Source organism: Malus domestica, chromosome 14 (assembly GCF_042453785.1).
Source record: "Malus domestica chromosome 14, GDT2T_hap1".
Taxonomy (NCBI): Eukaryota; Viridiplantae; Streptophyta; class Magnoliopsida; order Rosales; family Rosaceae; genus Malus; species Malus domestica.
The window spans coordinates 30,973,815-30,997,390 of record NC_091674.1 but is presented as its reverse complement, the minus strand read 5'-3'; the positions used below and the strand labels follow the sequence as shown (position 1 = coordinate 30,997,390).

Here is a 23,576-nt window from a genome sequence, read left to right as displayed (position 1 = left end):
CAACAAAATATGTTATTGTGTTAGTATTTTTCTTTCGGTCAGTCTTTGTTTGGAGAAAAATTTCGGTCGGAGAAGTTTTGTTGGGAGAAGGCTTTTCTATAGGGTAGCCAGACCAACAATTCTCACAAAGGATGTGCATTGAGAATTGTACTTATGTGAGGTCCAGTGGAACGAGGAGTTCGTTCCCTCGTGAGATTGCTAACCATCTAATTAGTAGGACTGTTTACATGTCTTGTTCGTTAACTTTTCTAAAACAAATAATAGAATAATTACACTAAATTCATTTGAATCATAAAAAAAAAAAAAAGAGTCGAACTTGACTAAACTCAATCATACATTATCCTGTATTCTAAGGGAAAAACAAAGAAGAAAAGAGAACAAATAATTCGTTTGCTTGGTACAGTTGGATCCCGTGAGGAGTATACTTTTACCGCTTCCTCCTTTGACGATTTAAGGTTTAAAAACATTCAAAGCTTCAACGGTCAACATTCAAATACTATTACTTAAAAAGAGAAAAATGGAAAACCTATTCCTCCCCCTACATCTTGAATTTCCTTTCTTTCTTATTCAATTCTTTCCCACTTCTCATACTTTGAACGCCGCGTGTGAAGGCCTCAAACTTGTAGTTTGGACAACAAATTTTGGTATATAAACTCCATCTCCTTCCTCCTATTTTTTCCACAACCAAAAAAACCAACACCAACAAAACCAAAAGAAACAACTTCTCTAGTTTTCTGAATTTTCGTCTTTAACCTATAACTTCTGTTGTGTGAGTGAACTAGCTTGTACCAATGGTTTTAGGCTGGGGAAGGAGGAGAACCGGCCACCGTGCGGCGAAAAACCAGCCGGGGGACCTCGACATGGAAGCCCTGATCCCGAACCATTTCCTCTGCCCGATATCGCTTGACTTGATGAAGGATCCGGTCACATTGTCATCCGGAATAACCTATGATAGACAGAGCATCGACATGTGGCTCGAAGGCGGGAACTTCACTTGCCCTGTGACAAATCAGGTGTTGAGAAGCTTTGATCAGATTCCCAACCATAGTCTCAGAAAAATGATTCAAGAATGGTGCACCGAAAACAAGCGCTATGGAATTGAACGTGTTCCAACGCCGCGAGTTCCCATCATGCCAATTGAGGTCTCCGAGATTCTTTTCAGTTTAGCGGGCTCAGCTCGACGTTTGGATCACCAAGGGTGCGTCGAATGTGTGCGCAGAATCAAGAAATGGGCGGCTGGGAGCGAGCGAAACAAGCGCTGTATATTGGAGAATGGGGCTGCATCTGTACTCGCTGCAGCCTTTGATTCTTTCGCAAGCGATTGCGAAAGGAGAAATGCAATTGTGTGTGAAGAATTACTGTCTGCGCTGAGTTGGATGCTTCCGGCTTTCGATGAAGAGTCACACACACACTTGGGATCCAAGGCATCGTTGCATTGCATGGTTTGGTTTCTCAAGGAAAGCGATGATCTTTCGGTGAAGCAAAACTCCATTCTAGCATTGAAAGAGCTTCTTTCTTGCGATGATCGCACCAAACATGTTGAAGCGTTGGCGGAGATTGGTGGGGTGAATGACATTCTTTTCGAGCTCATCAGAGAGAAAATTTCACCGGCGATTACCAAGGCATCTCTGATGGTAGTTTGGTACTTGGTTTCATCATCTTCTTCCGCCGGTGAAAATATCAAGCTAGCATTTTTGAAGATGGGATTGGTTTCGGTATTGCTGGAAATGCTTGTGGACTCGGAAAGGGGCGTAAGCGAGAGGGCATTGGCGGTTATCGACAGTCTTTGTGATTGCAAAGAAGGGAGGGAAAAGGCGTATGCTGATGCGCTAACTATACCAGTTTTAGTGAAGAAAATTTTGAGAATATCGGAAATGGCAACTGAGTATTCGATTTCAGCGATTTGGAAGCTGTGTAAATGTGCAAGCAGGCAAGAAGAAAGAGTGCTGGTTGAGGCCCTTCAAGTCGGTACATTTCAGAAGCTCTTGTTGGTTTTACAGGTTCGTTGCGGGGATGATCACACGAAGGAGAAGACGAACGAGCTTCTGAAGCTCTTGAATCCTTACAGAGCTGGATTGGAATGCATAGAGTCCGTCGATTTTAAGAGTATTAGAAGGTCGTTTTGATGAACGTTTTCAAAAGAAAACATACATATTCTTTGTGTTAATTAGTTCTTAGTTTTAGTTCCATCAATTGATGAGCTTTTGAAATGGTAAACATTGATTAATTTATTCTCCAGATTTGTTAATGCAATGCTGCCAGTTGAATTGGAAAGTAAAACAGAGTTTCAATCTCTTCTTTTCACATGTCACAGTATTATATCAATGATTATTGTTTCTGAAACACATGCTGGTTAGCCCTTTTGAAAGGACTTTTGTAATATCGAAATACTAAAGAGACTCTTAAAGTAGGACACTCCATAGATTCTCTGCTACCTCACAATTTAATGGTATTTCCGTTCCAACATTGTAAAACTTAAGTAAAAAAACATGGGATGATAGAGAGCCCCATTTTTAAAAGTCTCCTTAGCATTTATCTCTTTAATAAATAAATATTACAGTTCTACATTGAGAGTTCAAGTGCTTACTGGAGAAACACTTCTCCACAAAAGTGCTTGTACGACTTAGAAATGCTAATAAGTTTTTGGCCACATATTTTTCGATTGCCAAAAACACTTTTAGTCATTTTAAAATCCGTTCAAAACATGTGTTATTCATTTAAGATGTTATATCAGCGGGTCATGTTTATATCAATTTAAGTCACCTCTTGTGCAAAAAAGAAACTCGAAACACATCCTTTTTGTGTGTCTAGTTGTTGGCGCCGACTGATGAAGCTGATTTTTTATGCACCTGTTTAAACTAAACCAAAACTCGTTTGGATAATAAGGACATGGTTTCATACCTACCAAAAGAAAGAAGATTGCAACACTTTCTATGATGTGAGTTGGGAACGACGAGGATGTCAATGATGTACTGCACAATTGTAATGTGTTTTCAATCTTTTCAACTTGTAGGCTGTTAGTGTTTTAGCTTTTCCTCTCCCCCGAGTGGGAATTCTGCACATGATACAGTCCGCCCTCCTCCCCATGCAACACATTCTTAAAGACATGAAGAGCTCACAAAATCTCGCTAAATATATTATTTTCTCAATTAACATAAATCTCGTAAAAGATATCATTTGCTCAGTAAATATACTAAATAATAAAAAATTGGAGCAAAATAGTTGCCAAAGAAAACATTATCAAGCAGCAGACATATCTGTAAAAAAACTATGATTATTTAATAAGATGAAGTATTATAAGTCATTGGAAAGCTGATGGTACGGCGAAAATGATACAAAATAGTCTTTGTGAGGGTTTTGATAAAAACCTTGAATTATAGTGAAGTGTTTGTGAAAAACAAAATTGGTGGTTATTCACAAGATCTTTTGCATAAGTAAAATGTTATAAACTTATAAGCCTATGCATAATACAATGTCCTCCATTAATTTTGAATGTTGTGCAAATTTTAAATCAAATCTTAATTGTTAAATTGGTCAGAATAAAATATCGTATCGATTAAGTATTGACAACCATCATAGAATGACGATATAGCAATTATAGTGATTAACCCAACAAATTTGGCCAATTTTCAAGAAATTAAAGCGTGTTTCATGGGTCAATGCAGCCTCTGTGTGACAACCAAGTCTACGTACGTTGGAAGACCTCGTTTGAACATTTCAATTGAATTATTTGACTTCTCTGCCACGAAGTGTAAACGAAACTTGCAGCATAACATACGCCGACGAAACAATGACCATGCCGAAATGCATCTGATGGTTCCATCAACGAAATTTAAAAATTCTAACTGAGCTAGACGGGGCGCCGCCTGTTCCTACTGCCCCGTCATGCTCACGAATCGAGGGAGATTAGAATTCATATACTCAAACAAACGATCAATGCCATAGTTTTCATGTAATGTGGAAAACAAAGTATATTTCAGCTACACGAACAATGTATCAACATACTAGACGGCTACAAATTACACAAACAAATTCAAGACATTACAGTATTACTAAAAGCAGCATCGGTTTCTCATTTATGATGAAAAAAATATTAACTCGGTTGTTTCCACTGCCAACGAAGGGCCTATATCCGAAAACCTACTCGTCCTTGTACCTCTTCTCCACTTCCTCCAAGTTCTGAATGTCCTTGTACAATTTACAGATGCGAAATAGACACCTGCGCCCAAAATTTGTAGATTGCTATCAAATGACAAGACATATATCAGAGGCCTTAAGTTTACCTTCTTCCTTTTCTCTTTTATGAATTAAAAACAAAAAGAAGTGGGCATTTCATATCTGGCCGACGTACCAGTAAAGCAGACATGCTGAAGCACAAAGAACTACATTCCCTTGAGCCTTGTACATCTGCATGGCATATTATTCGCAACAGAGGAAATGAGTCAAGAACAATTGAATATACCATGGATATAGAAAGAACTTGATTTTTGTATCTCTTTATTGGCAGAGGGCTAAATATGCAATCACTAGACTAGGCTGATCAGCTCTTTTGTCACCTAACCGAATCAAATATGATAAGACTAAACTACGTGCATCAAGTTAAAGTTCAAATAACTTTCCAATTTCCATGCATGAATGGTTCAAAGACAATGCACGAATGGTACCAATTTCCCTAATAAACAAAGAAATCCCCAAATTCCATCTTCTAAACCTGAAAAAAGAAGGATGATGAACTTGGCTTTCAAACCTTTGTATCTTGATACCTAGAAATCCAAAACAATGGCGAGTGTCGTTTTAGAAGCGAGCATTATGATGAGAAATTGTCAAACACTCATTTGCATGGACATATCTATTCTCAATCTCTCTAAGACATCCCAAAGCTGAATGTGCAACAACTTGCAACGCAAGAATTGGACCACATATCGAATTTTTCATGAAATGTACAGCCCAAATGTAGAGATATCTCGTACTAGAATATTTCCAAAAGCATAACCCCTTCTTCCCCCCTCATCCACAAATTCCCACAAACAAAGAAAGTCCAACAAATGATAAAGAAGCAGGATTCAAGATACCATCCTATTCCAAAACAACCTAACAATTTAATTCCCAACATATGTGTATTCGGAGGACTAATTTAAGAAACAGATATGCATTATTGAGCATTTTGATTTTGAGTAAAACTAAGCACGAATATGTGATGATCTCGAAGGTCCCTAAATTAAAATGCTGTTAATTATAATAAAGCTGCCAAGCAGCATTAGTGAATGGGGAGATCAAAATGTAATTTTCCTTTTTGTTACAAGATTTCTACTTCAATAAGTTAATTTAGCTGGTTGATCAAGTTCAAGACCAGAAGGCATCATCTGATCAATTTGATCAAATATTGGAACTTTAAAAGCAATGAAAACCACGGAGAGAGAGAGAGAGTAATGGGAAACTGACCGATTTCTCATAGCGGTCACGCTCAGAGGCGGTGCAGATATCAGAGGTGCAGGCCAACCGGTGCTCATTCTTCCAGTATATATCTACACACAAACAAACGAAACAATTGCAAAATCAAACATCAAAGGGAACCCATTGTTACCAAAAATCAAACAAAAAAAAAGAAGATAAATTGGGAAATCCAAAGCTATATAATGCCCTGAACGAGAAATTCGAAACCCCATTTCAATTGAGAGGCCAGATCGCAGAAATAATTACAAATAAGGACAATATCAGTGTGATTGGAGCGGAAACGGGAACGAAATCGAGAAAGGAAACGAACCCAGGAGCTGAAATCCGGCGAAGGGGACGATGAAGAGGGCGGGTTGGAGGATTAGAGAGACCAGCGACACGAATCGATTCTTCAACAGCTTGGGCGCCGGAATGGTTAGGAGGAAGGCCAACGCCGCCTCTGCCGCCACGACGTACGTCAATATCATCCACTGCAACGCCATCTTCGCCTCCAATTCCTCTGCTTTTGCTTGCTTCGCTGTTACTTGCTCTACTCCTCCTTCTGATTTTGCAGCTGCCTTAAGGCTTAAAAGGCTTAATCACCAAGTAAAGCATATAAGAAAGGAAGAAAAGTATCTCTCTCTCCGATATGATTTGGTTTGGTTTGGTTTGGTTTGGTCTGGTTTGTATCTCATCAGATCGGTTGGGTTGGCCCAAAACCAACATCGTTTGGGCCACAGCCATTAAGCAATTATACGGTCCACTCAAAGCCCAAGCTATGTTTTCAACTATAAATGGGCCTGAGGCTCAAATTTGCAGTAAATCGAGAATGTAGTCTTGTCTATTGTTTGTGATGGTGTGCTATTTCTCATAGAGGTGATCAAGGAACATTAAAAGTAGATTGGTTGATATAAAATTTAAAGGTAAAGGCCTATGAAATCTTAATTAGTCATTCAAGTGATAAAGAGAACAAGACTAAAAACTTGTCATGCAAATTATATAGTAAATCAATCTTATTGTTTTAATTGAGTTGTGTATCATATAACATAGTTACATAAAAATAACTGCAATTCGTTTTCTATTAGATGTGTACGTTTCCTACTTATCGTATGCAGAATGCACTTGCAATGACGGATTTAGAATTTTTTTTGGGGGGTGGGGGTCCTCGATGTGCAAGGTTTTTTAGATAGAAATAGCACACAAAAGCGCTCAAACTTTTTCCAATAAGGCACTTCATCGGGTACTTGGTTGCAAGCCATGATGCGCACCTGTCAATTGTCGAGTGTTGTTGAGACTTCTTGCCTAGTTTTGTCGACTCTTTCTATGTGTGATGTCGAATATACATTTCATCAAATAGTTAGTCGGCACAAAAAACATCTCATACTGGTTCGGATCATTCTCGGAGGACCTTCACAAACTTGTTTCATAGGCTTCATTAGGTCTCGGAACCACACTGGTCTCTATGTGGATGCGCTCATGCTCACTTGTATTAGATGGTACGTAAACAAATATATCAATATTGTTACTAAATAGTAAAATACTATTTCTTATGTGTGTATGGAGAAGTCTAGAAACGAATTAATTAATATAGTATCAACTATCAAGCACATGGCCATTTCCTTTTGTTAAGACAAAAAATATTTTCTTAACCATTCAGCTTTTAACCTACACATAAGAAAATAGAGGTGTAACATTGCTGTCTTGCTCACACGAGAAAAAAAAGAAGAAAGAAAGATAAAAGATAAAGATGTTGTAGGCATAATTTAATAAACAATTATGGAGGCAATAGAAAGAGGAGTGCGGCAATAGTAGAGAGAAAGAGAAATATATGTAATTGTGGATGTGTATTATTCCATTACAGTGCACATTTATTTATAGTAGTAGGGAATGTTAATTCCTTACCCTTTTAAAATTGAGTAATGTTATTCATACCACATTTTTATACCATATTTCTATACCATCTTAGGTGACATCTGATGTGGACAACCACATCATTTGAAAAATTTGCAAAACCCAAGGAAAGGAATAAGAAAGACTCATCGTATACCACAATCATCATTTACTTAACTAGTTTTTCTTAATTATTAGTTTATTAAATAATGAACTAAATTAAAAAAAAAATCTGATTAATTCAAATGATATGGTTGTCCACATCAAATGTCACCTAAGATGGTATGAAAATATGGTACAAAAACATGGTATGAATAACATTACTCTTTAGAATTACAACTCTAATAAAATTCATTATAAAATCTATTTGCTTTCAAAATAATCAACTGAAAGCAACAAGCCTAAATATATGTACATTCCTCATGTATAACAATAACCATGTTGTAGCATAGTTTGGGCCCACTACTTAGTGCACTAAGTATGTAAGAGGGGATCCCCTATCCTATAGAAGTGACTCCTCACCTTATATTAGAGAGACGAAACCCTAGCCTCTCTACTATTTCAAATGCAATAGACATTTATGTACATTGTAACCCACATTAATTTACGTAGTGAAATTGGAACTGCACCAATGTTAACGTAGCTCCAATCCAAGGTGAACAACGATACTTCTTTGTATTCTTTGTATTTGTGTGATTTAAGGTCAGATCTAAATTGGTTCAAAATTCAACCGATCAGTTTTGTGCATCAACAACTAATATGGTACAAAGTTTCGAACAAAATACTCCGCATCCATACTTTATAAATGAAAGTTAGACAAACGCTTATTCATACAGTGCAAGTAAAATAGACCAATGAGATTAATAATTATACCAAATCTTGCGTCAGTACAATGCGGTCAGCCATCCATGCTCATATTAACTAAAGAGAAAAACAAAGAGAAACATTAGTTAAAGACTAAGAACAGTTATTGTTTGTGATGTTGTGCTATTTCTTATAGAGGTGATAAGAGAACATTAAAATTTTAAAAGTACATTCGTTGATATAAACTTAAAGGTAGAGGATTATGAAATCTTAATTAGTCACCGAAGTGATAAAGATAATGAGACTCTATAAACTTGTCATGCAAACTACATAGCAAATCATTCCTATTGTTTTAATTGAGTTGCTTATCAAATAGCATAGGAAATAAAATTAATTAACGATAATGTTATTTAGACACATAGAATAACTGCAACGCACTCTTTATTTAGATGTGTTTGTACCATACTTAGGGTCTCCGTATTTAGATCTCGTATAAATACTCGGGGGACTCAAATGTAATTATGTAATAAATGAATGGGCAAATATGTAATAAGTGAGGAGCCTTTATTCTATAAAAGGACCCCTCACTCTCCTCATTAAGGGAGGCCAATTCTTAGGCCATGGGAAGAGCTCTCTCACCCTCAGAAGCTTTCACCATTTCATCATCTCACAAACAGAGAAATACAATATCAGTGTGGACGTAGCCCAAACATTGGGGTGAACCACGATACATCTTGTGTTCTTTACTTTCTTGCAGATTCACAATCGGATTTAAGTTGTTCCAAGACCCCTCCGGTTTTGTGCATCAACATTTGGAGCCGTCTGTGGGAAATCGACACAAAAAACTATGTCGGTTCTCTTTCACTTTTTCATCAAATTTCACCACTGTCTACCGTGGATCTGCAAAACCAAGATAGCCCATCTCTTTCTCGCTCCAACCCCACATTCATTGGGAAATTCTCTCCCATCGTGCAAGCAAAGCAGCTTTCACTTTTTTATTGTGCTCTTTTCTTTGGGCCTCTTTCTCTCTCTTTCTCTCTCTCTCTCTTGTTTCTGGGGTTGGGTGCTTTTTAGTCATTGAGATCTGCATCAAGATGGGTAACTCCCAAGGCACCTTCACCGACTACAGAGAGCCGCCCAATGCCCCTTCTCCTCATCTTCCTCTCTACACTTCCTCCTCATTAGCCACAGATCACCACTACTATGACTACAATGACCACAAAATCAAAACCCTTATGAAGGAAATGTTTAGGGAGTTTGGCTTGTCCTGTTTTCTCCCACCTTGCCAGAAACAGATCAACCAGTAGTCTGTCTTGTCTACGCTCTCAAGTCATCGGTGCCGCTGCAGCTAAGGCTGTCTTGTCTACACTTGGAGGTGCCAAAGAATGAGTCCGCGCAGCTAAGGTTGTCTTGTCTACACTCTCAAGTCATCGGTGCTGCTGCAGAATTTGATTCTCCTTTCGGAGACGAAGACTCACGTACGCCGATCACACTGCCTCTGGACGCTCTATTCTCTATATTAAAAACTTCATCGTCAAAAATGTCCTTCCCGTTTACGGGAATACTCACACTTGTGACAGCTTCGTCAGAAACCGAATGACAAAAATGGTGGGAGAAGCAGTCAAGTACTTGAAGAAATGCTTAGGGGTTGGAACAGATGATACACTCTTGCTGTGCGGCTAAGGCACCACTTTAGCAATCAAAATGCTCCAAGAAATGATGGGGATTGCCGTGCCATCAACCCTAAGAGATAAAATACTGGGTAGTGATTTAATAGGCATGGAAGAGAGGTGGTTGGTTTTCGTCGGCCCTTACGAGCACCACTCGAACCTCCTCTTGTGGCGGCAAAGCTTAGCTCAAGTGATCGAGATCGGTTTAGACGGGGATGGCTTGTTGGACATGGAGGCTCTTAGACTACAACTCTTGTCGTACAAGTACGCCAACCGCCCCATTTTTAGATTCCTTCTCGGCTTGTAGCAATGTGATTGGGATTTATTTGGATACACGAGCAATCGCTCGACTTCTTCATCAATATGGCAGCTTTGCATGCTTCGATTTTGCAGCAAGATCGAACTCTCTCTCTCTCCACGGTTTGATTTCGCCAAATCTCTCTGCCGCACACTGCCGTCATCAGAGAACCCAATTCCCGCCCCATGGCCAGCCCTAGTACCTCGACAAATTGCATGGAAGTTAGTGCATATCAAAGATGCTCTGTATGCTGCAGACCCTACTGGATGAGATCAATGACCCATCCCCTACATCTTCTTTGCAGGGTGGTAGCCATGTGAAATCATTTTCTGAGAAAGCGAAAGTGGAATAAAGGAAAAAGAGGAAAGAAGAAAGCACTTGGATAAGTATACTGACCTTTTACAGCTGAAGTACACCAGCTGGTTTTTAGATCTCGTGCTGTATACTGACCTTTCATCATGCATGTTCCCATTTTGAAAAACCCACCCGGAGAACATGCAAAAGTATCAAAGTATGAGAGATCATGCCTGTTGACCAAACCTGCCTTCACGTGAAGGTTTCCTCCAACAGCTGGACCGCTAAGGTTGATGTGAAGGGAGAAATCTTGCTGTCGCCAAGTCCTAGTAGTTTTTTTTTTTAATGATGTGATTTATTTTTCTTATCTTTCGAAGACATCTGTATAAACCCTATCATGGTTACAATGGTATTTTCCAAAGTTTCGGGCAGCTAACTTGGAGTTTCCAGAGGGTGTGGCTCATGCCCGAATTCTAGCTAAAGCTTATTCCACAAACCATTCAACGTTTGCCTGCTTTTATTTTTTTAGAGTTTGCAAGACTCGGGCAGACTTGGAGTGGGGAACGTCTGTGTTTATGAGGTATTCTTGGTTTTATGATCAAGCCTTCCAAGATGCCTTTAGAGAATATGTTAATCCCTTTTGCAGGGAGAAATTTAACAGTTGTATTCAACCACGGGACTTAGCTTGGGAAGTCCGTAGCGATCGTTATGAATGCGGGTTGGAGGTTTATCATCCCAACTTTTGTAGTAGGTAATTCGGCTTTAAACAAGCCATTCCAATCCCATTATTTGACTATATTCATTGTGACACCTCTTATCGCTTCCAATCTCCTCAAGAAGTCATTTTCTGAGCTACCCGACATAGCCTTGAGGTTATGAGCAATGTTGCCTGAAAGCCTTTAGCCCTTAATTTCAAATACACCTCGAATTTCTCTACTTGGTGGGAAGCTAAATGGATCAAGAAGTATGGAGATGATTTCTGCAAGCTCATGACCGTCTCTTCAACCAACTCTCTCTCAAATCTTAACCTAGCTCGGGCGAACTTGAGAATTGGAAGGAAATGGTTAGTCAAAAGAACCAGTTTCTACTGATAGGTGCTTTTTCTTCCCTTAATTTATATTTTATGAAAATCTTGTGAATCCGTCTTTCTTTAGCTCTTTATTCATTTTTTTTCTTTAACATTTGTAGCTCAAGGGAATACTGAAACGGCCAACATTGGGTCAGATGAAGAATATGTTGATGCATTGATCATTCAGGAAGCTATCGCTGAGGCTAAGAGGTGAGAGGCTGGAGAAGGTGGGGATATCTCTGAGCTATCTGGAGACTCGGAGGCTGAAGGAGAGCCCGAAAAGAACATTCGAGCACCTAAGCGGGCACAGACAGTTGTGGTAGAAACTTCTGATTTTGAGTCTGAGAAACAGCCTAAACCCAAGTGGGCAACCCCAACCAGGAAGAATACAAAAGCTCATACTTCCAAGTCTTCAAAAGCTGCCTTTGCTTCAAAGTCACATACTGTTGTTATTCCTGTAGCGGGTAGGCAGAAACAGAAAGCCTCTAGTAAGTACTCCTCACTTCAAGTTTCCGTTTATAATTTACGTCTGAAAGCTAACAATTTTATTTTACTTTCATTTCAAGACCCCAGGTATCTAAGAAGCCTTCTTTTGTTTCAAGGGATGAGTCATTGGGCATAGAAATGCAACGGAACGCCGAAGAACATCAAAATGCTGCCTTTAAAGAGTTAGAGGTATAGACTGCTTCTTTGATTTTTTTTTTTTTTCCTTTTCTTTTCTTAATTCTCTACCTGACTATCTGCAAAGGATCTTCAGGCTAAAAAGATCTCACTACCCGAGGCTTCTTCTCATTCATCCCAATTAAGGCAAGCTCCTCCATTTCGAGCAAAATCCATTCCTTTGGAGGTGACTCCCATTTCTCAGTTTGATCGTTCAACTGTGAAAATGATGCACTATGTTGAGGATGACAGTAACCCAGTAAGTGCCTACCTTTAATACTTTCATACTAAGAATCTTTTTTCTTAGTACTCATCATCTTGTACTCTTCCCAGCCTTCTCCAGTACAGAAACCCCATCAAACACCAGTTTCCACTTTCGGGGAGCTTATAGTCCTTGAGATTCATGTGGTTTTAGAGGTAACTAACCTACATGCCTCTCGAGCAGCTCCTACTGATGCACCTGAAGCCTCTAAAGTCCCTGCTCCTCAACCTTAGGTTCCCTCTCAGGTACATCATAACTTTAGACCTTCTGCTTTTCTTCTTCATAAGTTAATTACTAACTTTGGCCCCCACTTCTGTTATTTGTAGGTTTCTGTTGAAGGTTCGAGCACTGTCTCTCCTTCCTTGGTAAGCCATGACAGTCCCCCCAGCAATCAGAGGAAGTAACTCCCCATTCATCTCCTTCCAAGGTTCCGGCTTAACTCAGGTAGATTTACCTTGTCTTATTCTGACTCGTAAATTTTCCTTTTAACACGTCTGTCTTGTTTGCAATAGGGTTTTGGAGAAAGTTCGGGAAAATCTCCACCGCGCATAGTGCGTAAGAGAGATTTTTCTCGCCTCCCTCCTAGTTCTAGTATCACATGAATCTTTGTCCCTGAGCCTGTGAGTAAGCGAGCCAAGACTTCTACAACAGCTACTTTCATTCATGCTTCTGCAATCATTCCTACTCATTTAGTTGAGGCTGCCCCTACTTCTACGGTTGAAGGTGTGAAAAGTGCACATTCAGCTTCTTCAGCATCATCTTTGCTCGACCTGGTAAAGAAATTCGGGCAAATCAAAACTAAGCTGCAATCACCTCCAACATCCTCTAAGTCTCATTCTTTTTAAAATGATCGTCAAATCTTCAAGGATTGGATGAAACGGGACTTCATAGCTTCTTTCAGCCTTAAGATTCTCCATGACGCGAATAAGGCCTTTATTGAGCTTTACCAAGCTCAGTTGCTGTCCCAGGCTTAGTAAAAGTCTTTCTGAGTTTATTCGAGAATTTGCGGGCATTAAGGGATCATCATCAGAAGGCGGAGCGGGCGTCCAATAGAGTGAAATGCTTTTAGGAAAAACATGTGAAGAGTACAGCCGCGCTCCGGCAGTTGGTGGAAGAAGGGTTAGTGATGGAAGAAAGGATTACAGTGGTTGGTTCTGAAATCCAGCGCTTGGAGGAACAATTGTCTTTACTCAAAGCTGAGAAAGTGACCCTCACCAACCACCTCTCCCAAAAAGTAGAAGAGATGGAGAAGATTTCGCAAGAGGTTGAGGATTCCAAAACCCAACTTGCGAACAACAACATGTATTTAGGAGAACCATGCCGAATTTTTACCATCATGCAAATTTACTTTTCTAGAATAGTTGCTCTGGCTGAAGATGTAAAGTTGTTGGACTAAGATTTATGTAATCCCTTCATGAAATGAAATCTTCTTCTATTTAACTTTCTAGACTTTTAATAGTAGAAATCTCTCTCCAAATTTACCCGATCTTGTTAAGAAAAACTTTTGAACATTTTGGACACGCCTTTTAGTTGAAAATCCCATCCCAATGACTACAATTATTATAACTTTTAGAGAAGCCTCATGTTTTTAACCGTTGGATTCCAACGGTTCATATGCTTTGCTTAGGAGGCTCAGCCCCCTAAGCTTAGGAGAGGGTCCAAATCCCTTTATATGTATATCAAACATGCATTTGTTTTATCTACGTATGTGGCATTGAGGTCAGTTGTCCAACCAAATCTCGCGTCAGTCCAATGACTTGAGCTAATTAAACAACTCGTTGTTGAAAGCTTGCACATAATACATACATACGTCATCAACTTTTGATTTGTATTTTGTGGAAGGAGAGAAACTGAGAGAAAGATTAGTTAAAGACTAAGAGAAAGATTAATTAAGGATCAAAATAAGCTATTACACTTGCATAATCCAAAGTAACTTTTTTCCCCGATTGAGTTTCCTTTCAAGATCCGGTGTTGTATATATGGATAGAAACTTTCTAAGTTTCATTACAGGATCTACCTTTCAAAAATTACTAGAAGGGAAAGCATCTATATTCGAGTCCTTATTGTTACAACCACCCCCAAATAATTGTAGTATTTGTTATTTCCCACCCCCCCCCCAACTGCCACGTGGCAGTCATCTAAACCACTTCTCTTTTCCCTCTCTCTGTCCCCCACCCCCGAGACCTCTTCCTTCTCCTTCGTCTCTCTCCCTCGTAGCTCTCACTCTCTCCCTCTCTCTCTCAGCTCTCCCGTACCTCTCTCCCTCAAACTCTCGCATATCTCTCTTCCTGTGGACTCACTAGGACCGAGTCACCATCGAAGAGAAGCTCGCAACGAGCCCAGGACCTCTCTGCCCGCGAGTTTGACAGCACGGAGCAAAGCTCCGGTGAACCCCCCTCCCTCTTTTTCCGTTAGGTAAGTCGAATCTCTCCTTCTCGTTGTTAGATTGTTGCTTGGTTGTGATTTAGAAGCTTGAACCTTCCATTTTTACGTAGGTTTTGCCTTGGAATCGTTCCAGGGTGAGCACACCCATTTTTCTGGCGAACCGTGGACGTTGGGAGCTTTTTCCGGTCACCTCTGACTGAGTCACGGTCTTTGGAAGGTAGAAACATCTCTCTCTCTCCTTGTTCTTCATGTTTGTACCTAGATCGGAGCTCGAAGCTCTCGTTTTCAAGTGACCGGAGCTGTAGCAGCTCCGGCATTCTCTCTCGGCAAACCAAGGCCAGCCGGCCTTCCCATTTCTTTCCCTCGGGCCTTAAGCCCATTAAACCCCAAACTTTTTTCTTTTATTAGCTTACTGTTTTTATTTTTTTTAAACCCAAAAAAGGGCCTTGGGTCGGTGGTTTTTAAAAAGGGCTTAAAGCCCTGTTTTTCTTTATTTATTTTTATTAAGGCCTTAAGGCCTTGTGATTTTGTGCCCGTGTGTGTGTGTGTATTTTGAGGTGTGTGTGTGTGTGTTTATGCATGCACATGCATGTGTGTGTGTGTTTGTAATGTGTGTGTATGTTTGGGTTTAAGCCCAAACCTCAATTCTGACCCTAATACCATTTTAACCCAAAACCCGAGGTTCCTAAAATCCTTTAAAACCCTAAACCCATTCAATCCCAAATCCCCTATTTTATTTAATTCAAACCTAATCTTTTAGAAAATTCTTTTATTTATTTATTACATTTTTGTGCTTAGGTAAAGTTGTTATTAAGGAAATTCGTAATCCTGATTCGCGCAATTCTTCTGCTAAGGAATATTTGTGAGTGGACCCCTTCTAAAATTTCATGATTTGATAATTTAATTGCATAAATGATTAGCATTCCTACGAATTTATGATTTGATTTATGTGAAGCCTGTTGATTTAATATATTGATTTTCGTCTCGTGTTTTGGTGAGGATTCATTGTTAGCCTATATTGAGTTATATTATGATATATCGTATTTTCTATAAAAACTATGAACTGGTAGACTATCCGATGGATGACGATAGGATGCTAGAACATGTTTTAGAAACCCCTCTTTATAGTATAGACGATGGATGACTTTATACTATGAAGTGGTTATTTATGAGAGGCGTAACTATTTGTGCGTACCTAGTAGACACTATGCCGCCTGGGGCGAGGAACTGGTGTTGGCATTTAGGCCGGGATAAATAATCCCTAGCTACGGGTTGAGGGACATGGAGCAGGTATTGGGCTGAGAGTTGGTAATCTCTGGCTACGGGCGCAGAGACCACGGAGCAGGCATTGGGCTGGGAGTTTATTTATTCAGTGATCTTTCTAGCAGCACACCGCGTTTACGAGACGATTTATGATACGTTTACTGTTTTGATTTCCGCGATGCATTTCTGCGATATGGCTTTTGAGATATTTGGTATGCTAGGATTTTATTAAATCCATCACTTATTATGCTAGTAGTTTTCATTATTAAACTGTGGGGGTTAGTATCTTGATAACTGTTTTATTATTATTATATATATGAACTTGGTCCACTCACCTTTGTTTTGCGCCCCCATTCAGGACTTAGGATCAAGACATCTAATCCCAGCGTCAAGACACTTCCGCAGTAGCATCTTTGAATCCTCTTGATGTAGGACTCACTTCTTTATTCATTCAATTTTATCTTAATTCTTTTTAGTGATTAGATTTAGTTGTATGCTCTAAACACGTTCCTAAATTGTTAATTCATTGTATTTTAAATTCATAACCCTTATTTATTTCTTATTCTTAGCTTTTGTATCAATTAATGGCTTTCGTCACCCTCGGGTGTCGGCCAGCACGTGTCTATCCTGGTATTCGGAGAATATCAGGGTAGGGGCGTATCACTTATTAATCACACAGTCGCAGACTCCCCACCGATATTACCTTCCTTCTCATGGCCAGGCAGCCATGGCTGTCTTCACCACCATCTTCCATCCCCACTTTTAACCAAATCCGTTACCATCGTCTACTATAAATCCATCACTGTTTCTAAGGCTCCACTGTATTTTCTAACAAACGATCCGTAGGCTTTTATTCCTCGTCATAACCATAAGCACTTGTTAAGAAAAAAAATTAACAAAAAATTCTACACTAGCCATGTGTTTTATGAAAGTTTACAATCACTTATTTAATGCTTAGAAATACATGCTATTCCGATAAAAAGGCTGGAAACTAATGAACAAAGCAATGACATCAGTTATTTACCCAATCTTTCGTCACTGGATGCCCATATCAATTAAATACTAAGAATAAATATTACTATCTAATAGTTTATTGTATCAAAACAGATAAATATATATAGATATATAAGCAACATGATCAGAAAAAGAAAAAAAAAAGACCATAAATAGGATAGCTGGCTTATAAATAGTTTACCGTATGCTCTCATATGATCATAAAAAATACAAAAAAAAAGAATTATTATTGGGCATCCAATGACCAATGACTTGAGCTAATTAAACAACTCGTTGTTGAAAGCTTGCACATAATACATATATACCCCGTCAACTCTTGATTTGTATTTTGTGGAAGGAGAGAAACTGAGAGAAAGATTATTTAAAGACTAAGAGAAAGATTAATTAAAGACCAAAATAAGCTATTACACTTGTATAATCCAAAGTAACTTTTTCCCCCGATCGAGTTTCCTTTCAAGATCCGGTGTTGTATATATGGATAGAAACTTTCTAAGTTTCACTACAGGATCTACGTTTCAAAAATTACTAGAAGGGAAAGCATCTATATTCGAGTCCTTATTAATCACACAGTCGCAGACTTACCTTCCTTCTCATGGCCAGGCAGCCATGGCTGTCTTCACCACCATCTTCCATCCCCACTTTTAACCAAATCCGTTACCATCGTCTACTATAAATCCACCACTGTTTCTAAAGCTCCACTGTATTTTTTAACAAGCGATCCCTAGGCTTTTATTCCTCGTCATAACCATAAGCACTTGTTAAGAAAATTTTTAACAAAATATTCTACACTAGCCATGTGTTTTATGAAAGTTTACAATCACTTATTTAATGCTTAGAAATACATGCTATTCCGATAAAAAAGGCTGGAAACTAATGAACAAAGCAATGACATCAGTTATTTACCAAATCTTTCGTCATTGGATGCCCATATCAATTAAATACTAAGAATAAATATTACTATCTAATAGTTTATTGTATCAAAACAGATTAAAAAATATATATATAAGCAACATGATCAGAAAAATAAAAAAAAAGACCATAAATAGGATAGCTGGCTTATAAATAGTTTACCGTATGCTCTCATATGATCATAAAAAATACAAAAAAAAAGAATTATTATTGGGCATCCAATGACCAATGACTTGAGCTAATTAAACAACTCGTTGTTGAAAGCTTGCACATAATACATATATACCCCGTCAACTTTTGATTTGTATTTTGTGGAAGGAGAGAAACTGAGAGAAAGATTAGTTAAAGACTAAGAGAAAGATTAATTAAAGACCAAAAGAAGCTATTACACTTGCATAATCCAAAGTAACTTTTTTCCCCGATCGAGTTTCCTTTCAAGATCCGGTGTTGTATATATGGATGGAAACTTTCTAAGTTTCACAACAGGATCTACCTTTCAAAAATTACTAGAAGGGAAAGCATCTATATTCGAGTCCTTATTAATCACACGGTCACGGACTCCCCACCGATATTACCTTCCTTCTCATGGCCAGGCAGCCATGGATGTCTTCACCACCATCTTCCATTCCCACTTTTAACCAAGTCTGTTACCATCGTCTACTATAAATCCATCACTATTTCTAAGGCTCCACTGTATTTTCTAACAAGCGATCCCTACGCTTTTATTCCTCGTCATAACCATAACGACTTGTTAAGAAAAATTTTAACAAAAAATTCTACACTAGCCATGTGTTTTATGAAAGTTGACAATCACTTATTTAATGCTTAGAAATACATGCTATTCCGATAAACAAGGCTGGAAACTAATGAACAAAGCAATGACATCAGTTATTTACCCAATCTTTCGTCACTGGATGCCCATATCAATTAAATACTAAGAACAAATGTTACTCTCTAATAGTTTATTGTATCGAAACAGATAAAAAAAAATTATATAAGCAACATGATCAGAAAAAAAAGAAGAAGAAGACCATAAATAGTATAGCTGGCTTGTAAATAGTTTACCGTATGCTCTCATATGATCATAAAAAATTTTAAAATAAAAAAAAGAGAATTATTATTGGTATTTCAAATTCTCGTTATGCACTCCAAATTTTTATATTTAAAAAAAATACACACTTGTGAGAAATGCACAAGGAAAATTTTGGAATGTTAATAAAATTTCTTTTAAAAATATACATAATTTGAATCATTAGTGTGGACACCATATGTGAACATAGAAAAAAAATACCTATATACTAAAGCATCATCTAACTTATGTAAACAACAAAAAAATAGGAAAACTGCAGCTGGTAGCAATTTGCTTTTATAAATAGAACTAATATAGGTGGCTGAGGGTTCGGAGAAGAGTAGATGAGAGAATTAAGAGGGATGGAAGAGAGAAAGATTTCATATCCCAATTAACATGGCAGCCTGTGGCCTTCTACCACATTAGTGAAGCGGAGTGTTACCCTGCACTACCGTGTGAATTTGAACCCCGTCAACTCCTTAATTTAACATTTAATCAAACAAATCTATCGTTCAACAAAAAGAAAAAAACATGGCTCATAAAAATTCTACCGAAATCAAACAACAAGAAAAATACTTGCTCTGAAATTGAATAGTTTCGATTATAAAATTTCTACTATGAAAATGTGTTTTAAGTGGAGGAATGAGCTCATCTTATGCGGGCACTTCAAGTATTATCTTGCTCCATAATTGAACAGTTACGATTATAAAACTTCTACTATTAAATTATGTTTGTAAGTGGATGGATACTTGTATTATTCTTTGGATAATGTTTGTATCCCCCACGACAGCCTTTGCAGATAATGTATTTTCACCGGATGGTTCTAAAATGGAAGTTCAATTTTTTAATCTTCATTTGAAGATTCTCTCTCCAAAAAATCATTCAAATCTGAGATTGTTTATGCAGCCAAGTATATGGAACAAAATCGACGGTATAAGTATCAAGTTTATAATCATGATGAACCGTCCATTTATTTAATACTTTTGAATGACTAAACAATTTTCAATTTGAATGATTATATATAAAGATTATCTTCAAAAATTAGGAAATATAATGATTTTGATAAAAATTTATATAATAAAGATACATTATTCAGAGAGATGAAATATGCGTCTTTCCTAAAAGAAATGCAAGTATTATCCTTATTCTTTTACCAAATCGTTCGTTACTAAATGAAATCAGCCGTGTTTATATTAATTAAAGACTAACCATTACTACTTTCCTAATAGCTAATAGTTGATAACCACTCTTTAAAAGTATATATTAAATCAGTGTGGACACAAGTTGTGAACAGATGAAAAGGAAACCATATAATTATAAACAATCATTATCAGCTGCTTGCTGGCTTCTTAGAAGAAAAAAGGAAACCATATAATTATAAACAATCATTACCAGCTGCTTGCTGGCTTCTTAGAAGAAAAAAAAAATATTGGGAACACAACAAAATATAGGATAGCTACCACTTAATACCAAGGTCTAAATAAAAAATAAAAAATAAGAATAAAAAACAAAAACCCAAAAAGGATAGCTGACAACTGGTATCAATTTTCTTTTGTACAGTTAGGTGTTGGCTTTATAAGCAAGATAACAGCTGAAGAAGAGCACTTGAAGAAATTAAGAGAGAAGAGAGAAAGAGATCATCCCAACTAAATTATAATTGAGAGAGAAAGGAGAAAGATATCTTTGCAAATACCATGGCAACAATACTACCAAGGTCTTTTGCACTGAAATCAAACAACAACAAAAAATACTTGCGCTACATACATCAACGTATCGAGAATCTTGATGGGCTTGTGCAACTCTCCGAAGAGGATGTTAAGAGCGAGTACGCAAGGTTCCAAATGGAGCCGGCAGACAGCGGTTACGGAGGACTCGTGCATATCAAATGCTGTTTCAACAACAAGTACTTGAGAAGGGCGAGCGATCACCAGTACTGGATTGTAGCTGGAGCTAACGAACCAGAGGAAGATAAAAAACATTGGTCCTGCACATTATTCGAGCCTGTGGTTGTCCATTCAGACAACAAGGCAGTCTTCCGATTACTCCACGTGCAACTCGGGCACTTTGTGACGTCATTCACTGTTAACGACTTCAACCAGTGCCTCTTCGCAGAGAGAAACACCCCCAACCTCCACAACGATATGGATGTGTACACAGTCGTCGACTTGGAACCGCTTGTACTACCGAGCCCTTTTGTGCTGCAATCAAACAACAACAACAGGTACTTGCGCTACATGCTTGATCAAGAAAACAACATTCATCAGATTCTCCAATTCTCCGCACAGGATCGTACGAGCGAGTTCGCACAGTTCCAAGTGGAGCGGGCAAACAGTAGGGACCACCAAAATAATCATTACGTTCATATCAAATGCTTGTACAACAACAAATACTTGAGAAGGATGGACATAAACAGGTCATTGATCCTTGCTGCGGCTGACGATCGAGATGAAAACACAGGCAGATGGACTTGCACATTGTTCAAGCCTGAAAGTGTCGGACCAACCGGCAACAACCACAACAATGTGCTCTGCCGACTACGCCATGTGGCAACTGGCCTCTATACAAAGCCATTTGTTGACAACAGATTAGAATTACGCCTGGGCGAAGAAAACCCTGACCCCCAAGAAGTTGATGTCTACACAGCAATTCGCACCCATACATGATATGATCATGTGATGTTTGTGCATAGTGTCTCAAGAAATCCTCATGAAACTTCACTCGTTCTATCTTAAAAAAATTGTTGCATGAGCTAAATATAACAGTGTATCTAGCAAAAGTGTAATTTTGATTTCTTTTTAGTTTTTAATTATTTCACTGTTGTGTGCGCTAAAGCAATAAACACAAATCCTATCTTTGTGAAAATGTATGTTTTTATTAGTGGGTTTAATAATAGTTCATGCATTCATTAATTATCTTATATTTATATATCTCTACTATTATAAAGCCGAGTGCTCATTTTGGTGAAACAAGCTTCGACAAAAAAATTTGGACTAAACCCCCCCCCCCCTCGAAAACAAAAAAAATTCACAACTGCAAAGGAAAAAAAAGAATATAATCTTAAAGGGAGTTTTCGTACAAAAACATATCAAATAATTAAAGAAAAAAAATTAAAGAGATAAAAACCGGTGGCAGTTAACCGAAGCCAATCCTGCGACTCCACAGGAGGGTAGGATGAAACACAGCGCAATTGTGCTTCTCTAGAGAAAAACAAACCAGCCCTCCCGTTACTCCGGAGGAAGAACCCACCATTGTTTAGGGAAGATGGGTCCCAGATAATTCCCTTTTTTACAAAAATAAAAAAATAAAAAATAAAAGAAAAGATCATCCCCCTTTTTCAAGAGATTGGTGGTTTCACTGTGTAATTACAATCATCTTAGATTATGATTACGTTGTCTAATAGTATTGAGAATTGAGAATGATTGCATATACCCAAAGTAAGGTATTCGTAGAGATCTTGAGAGTATTTGTAGAAAAAGTATTATGTATTAAATCAAGAGAGTATCTAGGAGGGTATCTAGGATAAGACACAATCCTCTTAGATTATGATTATGTTGCCTAATCACCAAGATATCTTAATTTGACATGAACTAGGGTTTTCCTAGTTGGGAGACAAGTAACATCTATAATGGGCATAAGCCTAGTCTTAATGATTAAGGCTGTCTGACTACACTTGGTGTTCTGGCTAATCATTTCCTGAGAGTAGCCTAACTACTTTGATCAGACTAGATTGCTCTTATCTAAACTAAAGTATTCTGACTACTCCGATCAGAGTAGCTTACTCCGACCAGACTAAGTTCATTAGAGTAGCTTACTCCAACATGAATTCGATCAAGGATAATGTAATATTACAGATAATACGCATTGGCTAGCACCTAGTAATAAAATGTGAACTACATGTTCGAGAAATGTATAAAAATTAATGTTAACCAGTTTCTTGAGAATGATCGGAGAACTCTGACAACTGAGAAGCTCTGGCGACTTCAAGCAATTTGATCAGTTTCTTATTTCCACCTATGCGGGCTTCATCAAGTGGATCTAGTTCTTCAAAACAACCTGTTGATCTGGCCGTGGCTGACCAGCGGGACGAAGGCAAAAACAGTTGGTTTGCAATTGTTCAAGCCTGAGTTGTTGGACCTGCCGACAAAGACAACAACAATGTGCTCTGCTAACTACGCCACGTGCAAATCGGTCTCTGTACAAGGTCATTCGTTGAAAGCAGATTAGAACTACGCCTGAAAGAATTAAGTCCCGATCCCCAACATGTCTACACAGCCAGTCCCGTGCAAGAAGCCACTAGCCTTCCAGGACCATCATGATTTAATGTTTATGGGTAGCGTTTCTAGAAATCCTCATGAGACTCCCAATAAACAGACATATCCTATCTATGTGGAAAGGTATTTGTGTTGTAGAGGTTCAATAATATATAGTGGACGAATGTATTAATTCATGCATATAATGATCTAGCAAGTAAGGTTATTAATTTGTAATTTTGGCCTCGCGACTTTTTCAATTTTTCCTCAGTATACCGCAGGCCATTCATTTGTCATAATATTTTC

The 23,576-nt window shown here is 38.2% G+C and overlaps 3 protein-coding genes across 3 annotated transcripts; 2 read left to right on the top strand and 1 right to left on the bottom strand.

The window, feature by feature from the left end:
- Positions 1-563: 563 nt before the first annotated feature.
- On the top strand, positions 564-2,293 carry LOC103431254 (U-box domain-containing protein 21-like). Its single transcript, XM_008369391.4, has one exon. The coding sequence runs from the start codon at positions 792-794 to the stop codon at positions 2,124-2,126; it is 1,335 nt and encodes a 444-aa protein (XP_008367613.2). The 5' UTR covers positions 564-791; the 3' UTR covers positions 2,127-2,293.
- Positions 2,294-3,918: 1,625 nt separating this feature from the next.
- Positions 3,919-6,099, bottom strand: LOC103431253 (uncharacterized). Its single transcript, XM_008369390.2, has 4 exons — positions 5,765-6,099; positions 5,443-5,525; positions 4,352-4,407; positions 3,919-4,219 (listed from the first exon to the last, which is right to left on the bottom strand). Exons 1-4 carry the CDS (start codon positions 5,934-5,936, stop codon positions 4,141-4,143), a joined length of 390 nt encoding a protein of 129 aa, XP_008367612.1. The 5' UTR covers positions 5,937-6,099; the 3' UTR covers positions 3,919-4,140.
- A 14,615-nt stretch (positions 6,100-20,714) lies between these two features.
- Positions 20,715-21,683, top strand: LOC103431267 (uncharacterized). The gene has a single exon (XM_008369403.1). The coding sequence runs from the start codon at positions 20,715-20,717 to the stop codon at positions 21,681-21,683; it is 969 nt and encodes a 322-aa protein (XP_008367625.1).
- Positions 21,684-23,576: the final 1,893 nt, after the last annotated feature.

What these genes read in the sequence shown, in the direction of transcription:
- LOC103431254 (XM_008369391.4), top strand. Translation starts at nt 792, where the DNA reads ATGGTTTTAGGCTGGGGAAGGAGGAGAACCGGCCACCGTGCGGCGAAA.
- LOC103431253 (XM_008369390.2), bottom strand. Translation starts at nt 5,936, where the DNA reads ATGGCGTTGCAGTGGATGATATTGACGTACGTCGTGGCGGCAGAGGCG. An exon ending in GTGACCGCTATGAGAAATCG is followed by an intron (nt 4,408 to 5,442) that starts GTCAGTTTCCCA and finishes TATGCCATGCAG; the next exon opens with ATGTACAAGGCTCAAGGGAA. An exon ending in TCAGCATGTCTGCTTTACTG is followed by an intron (nt 4,220 to 4,351) that starts GTACGTCGGCCA and finishes TTTTGGGCGCAG; the next exon opens with GTGTCTATTTCGCATCTGTA.
- LOC103431267 (XM_008369403.1), top strand. Translation starts at nt 20,715, where the DNA reads ATGGCAACAATACTACCAAGGTCTTTTGCACTGAAATCAAACAACAAC.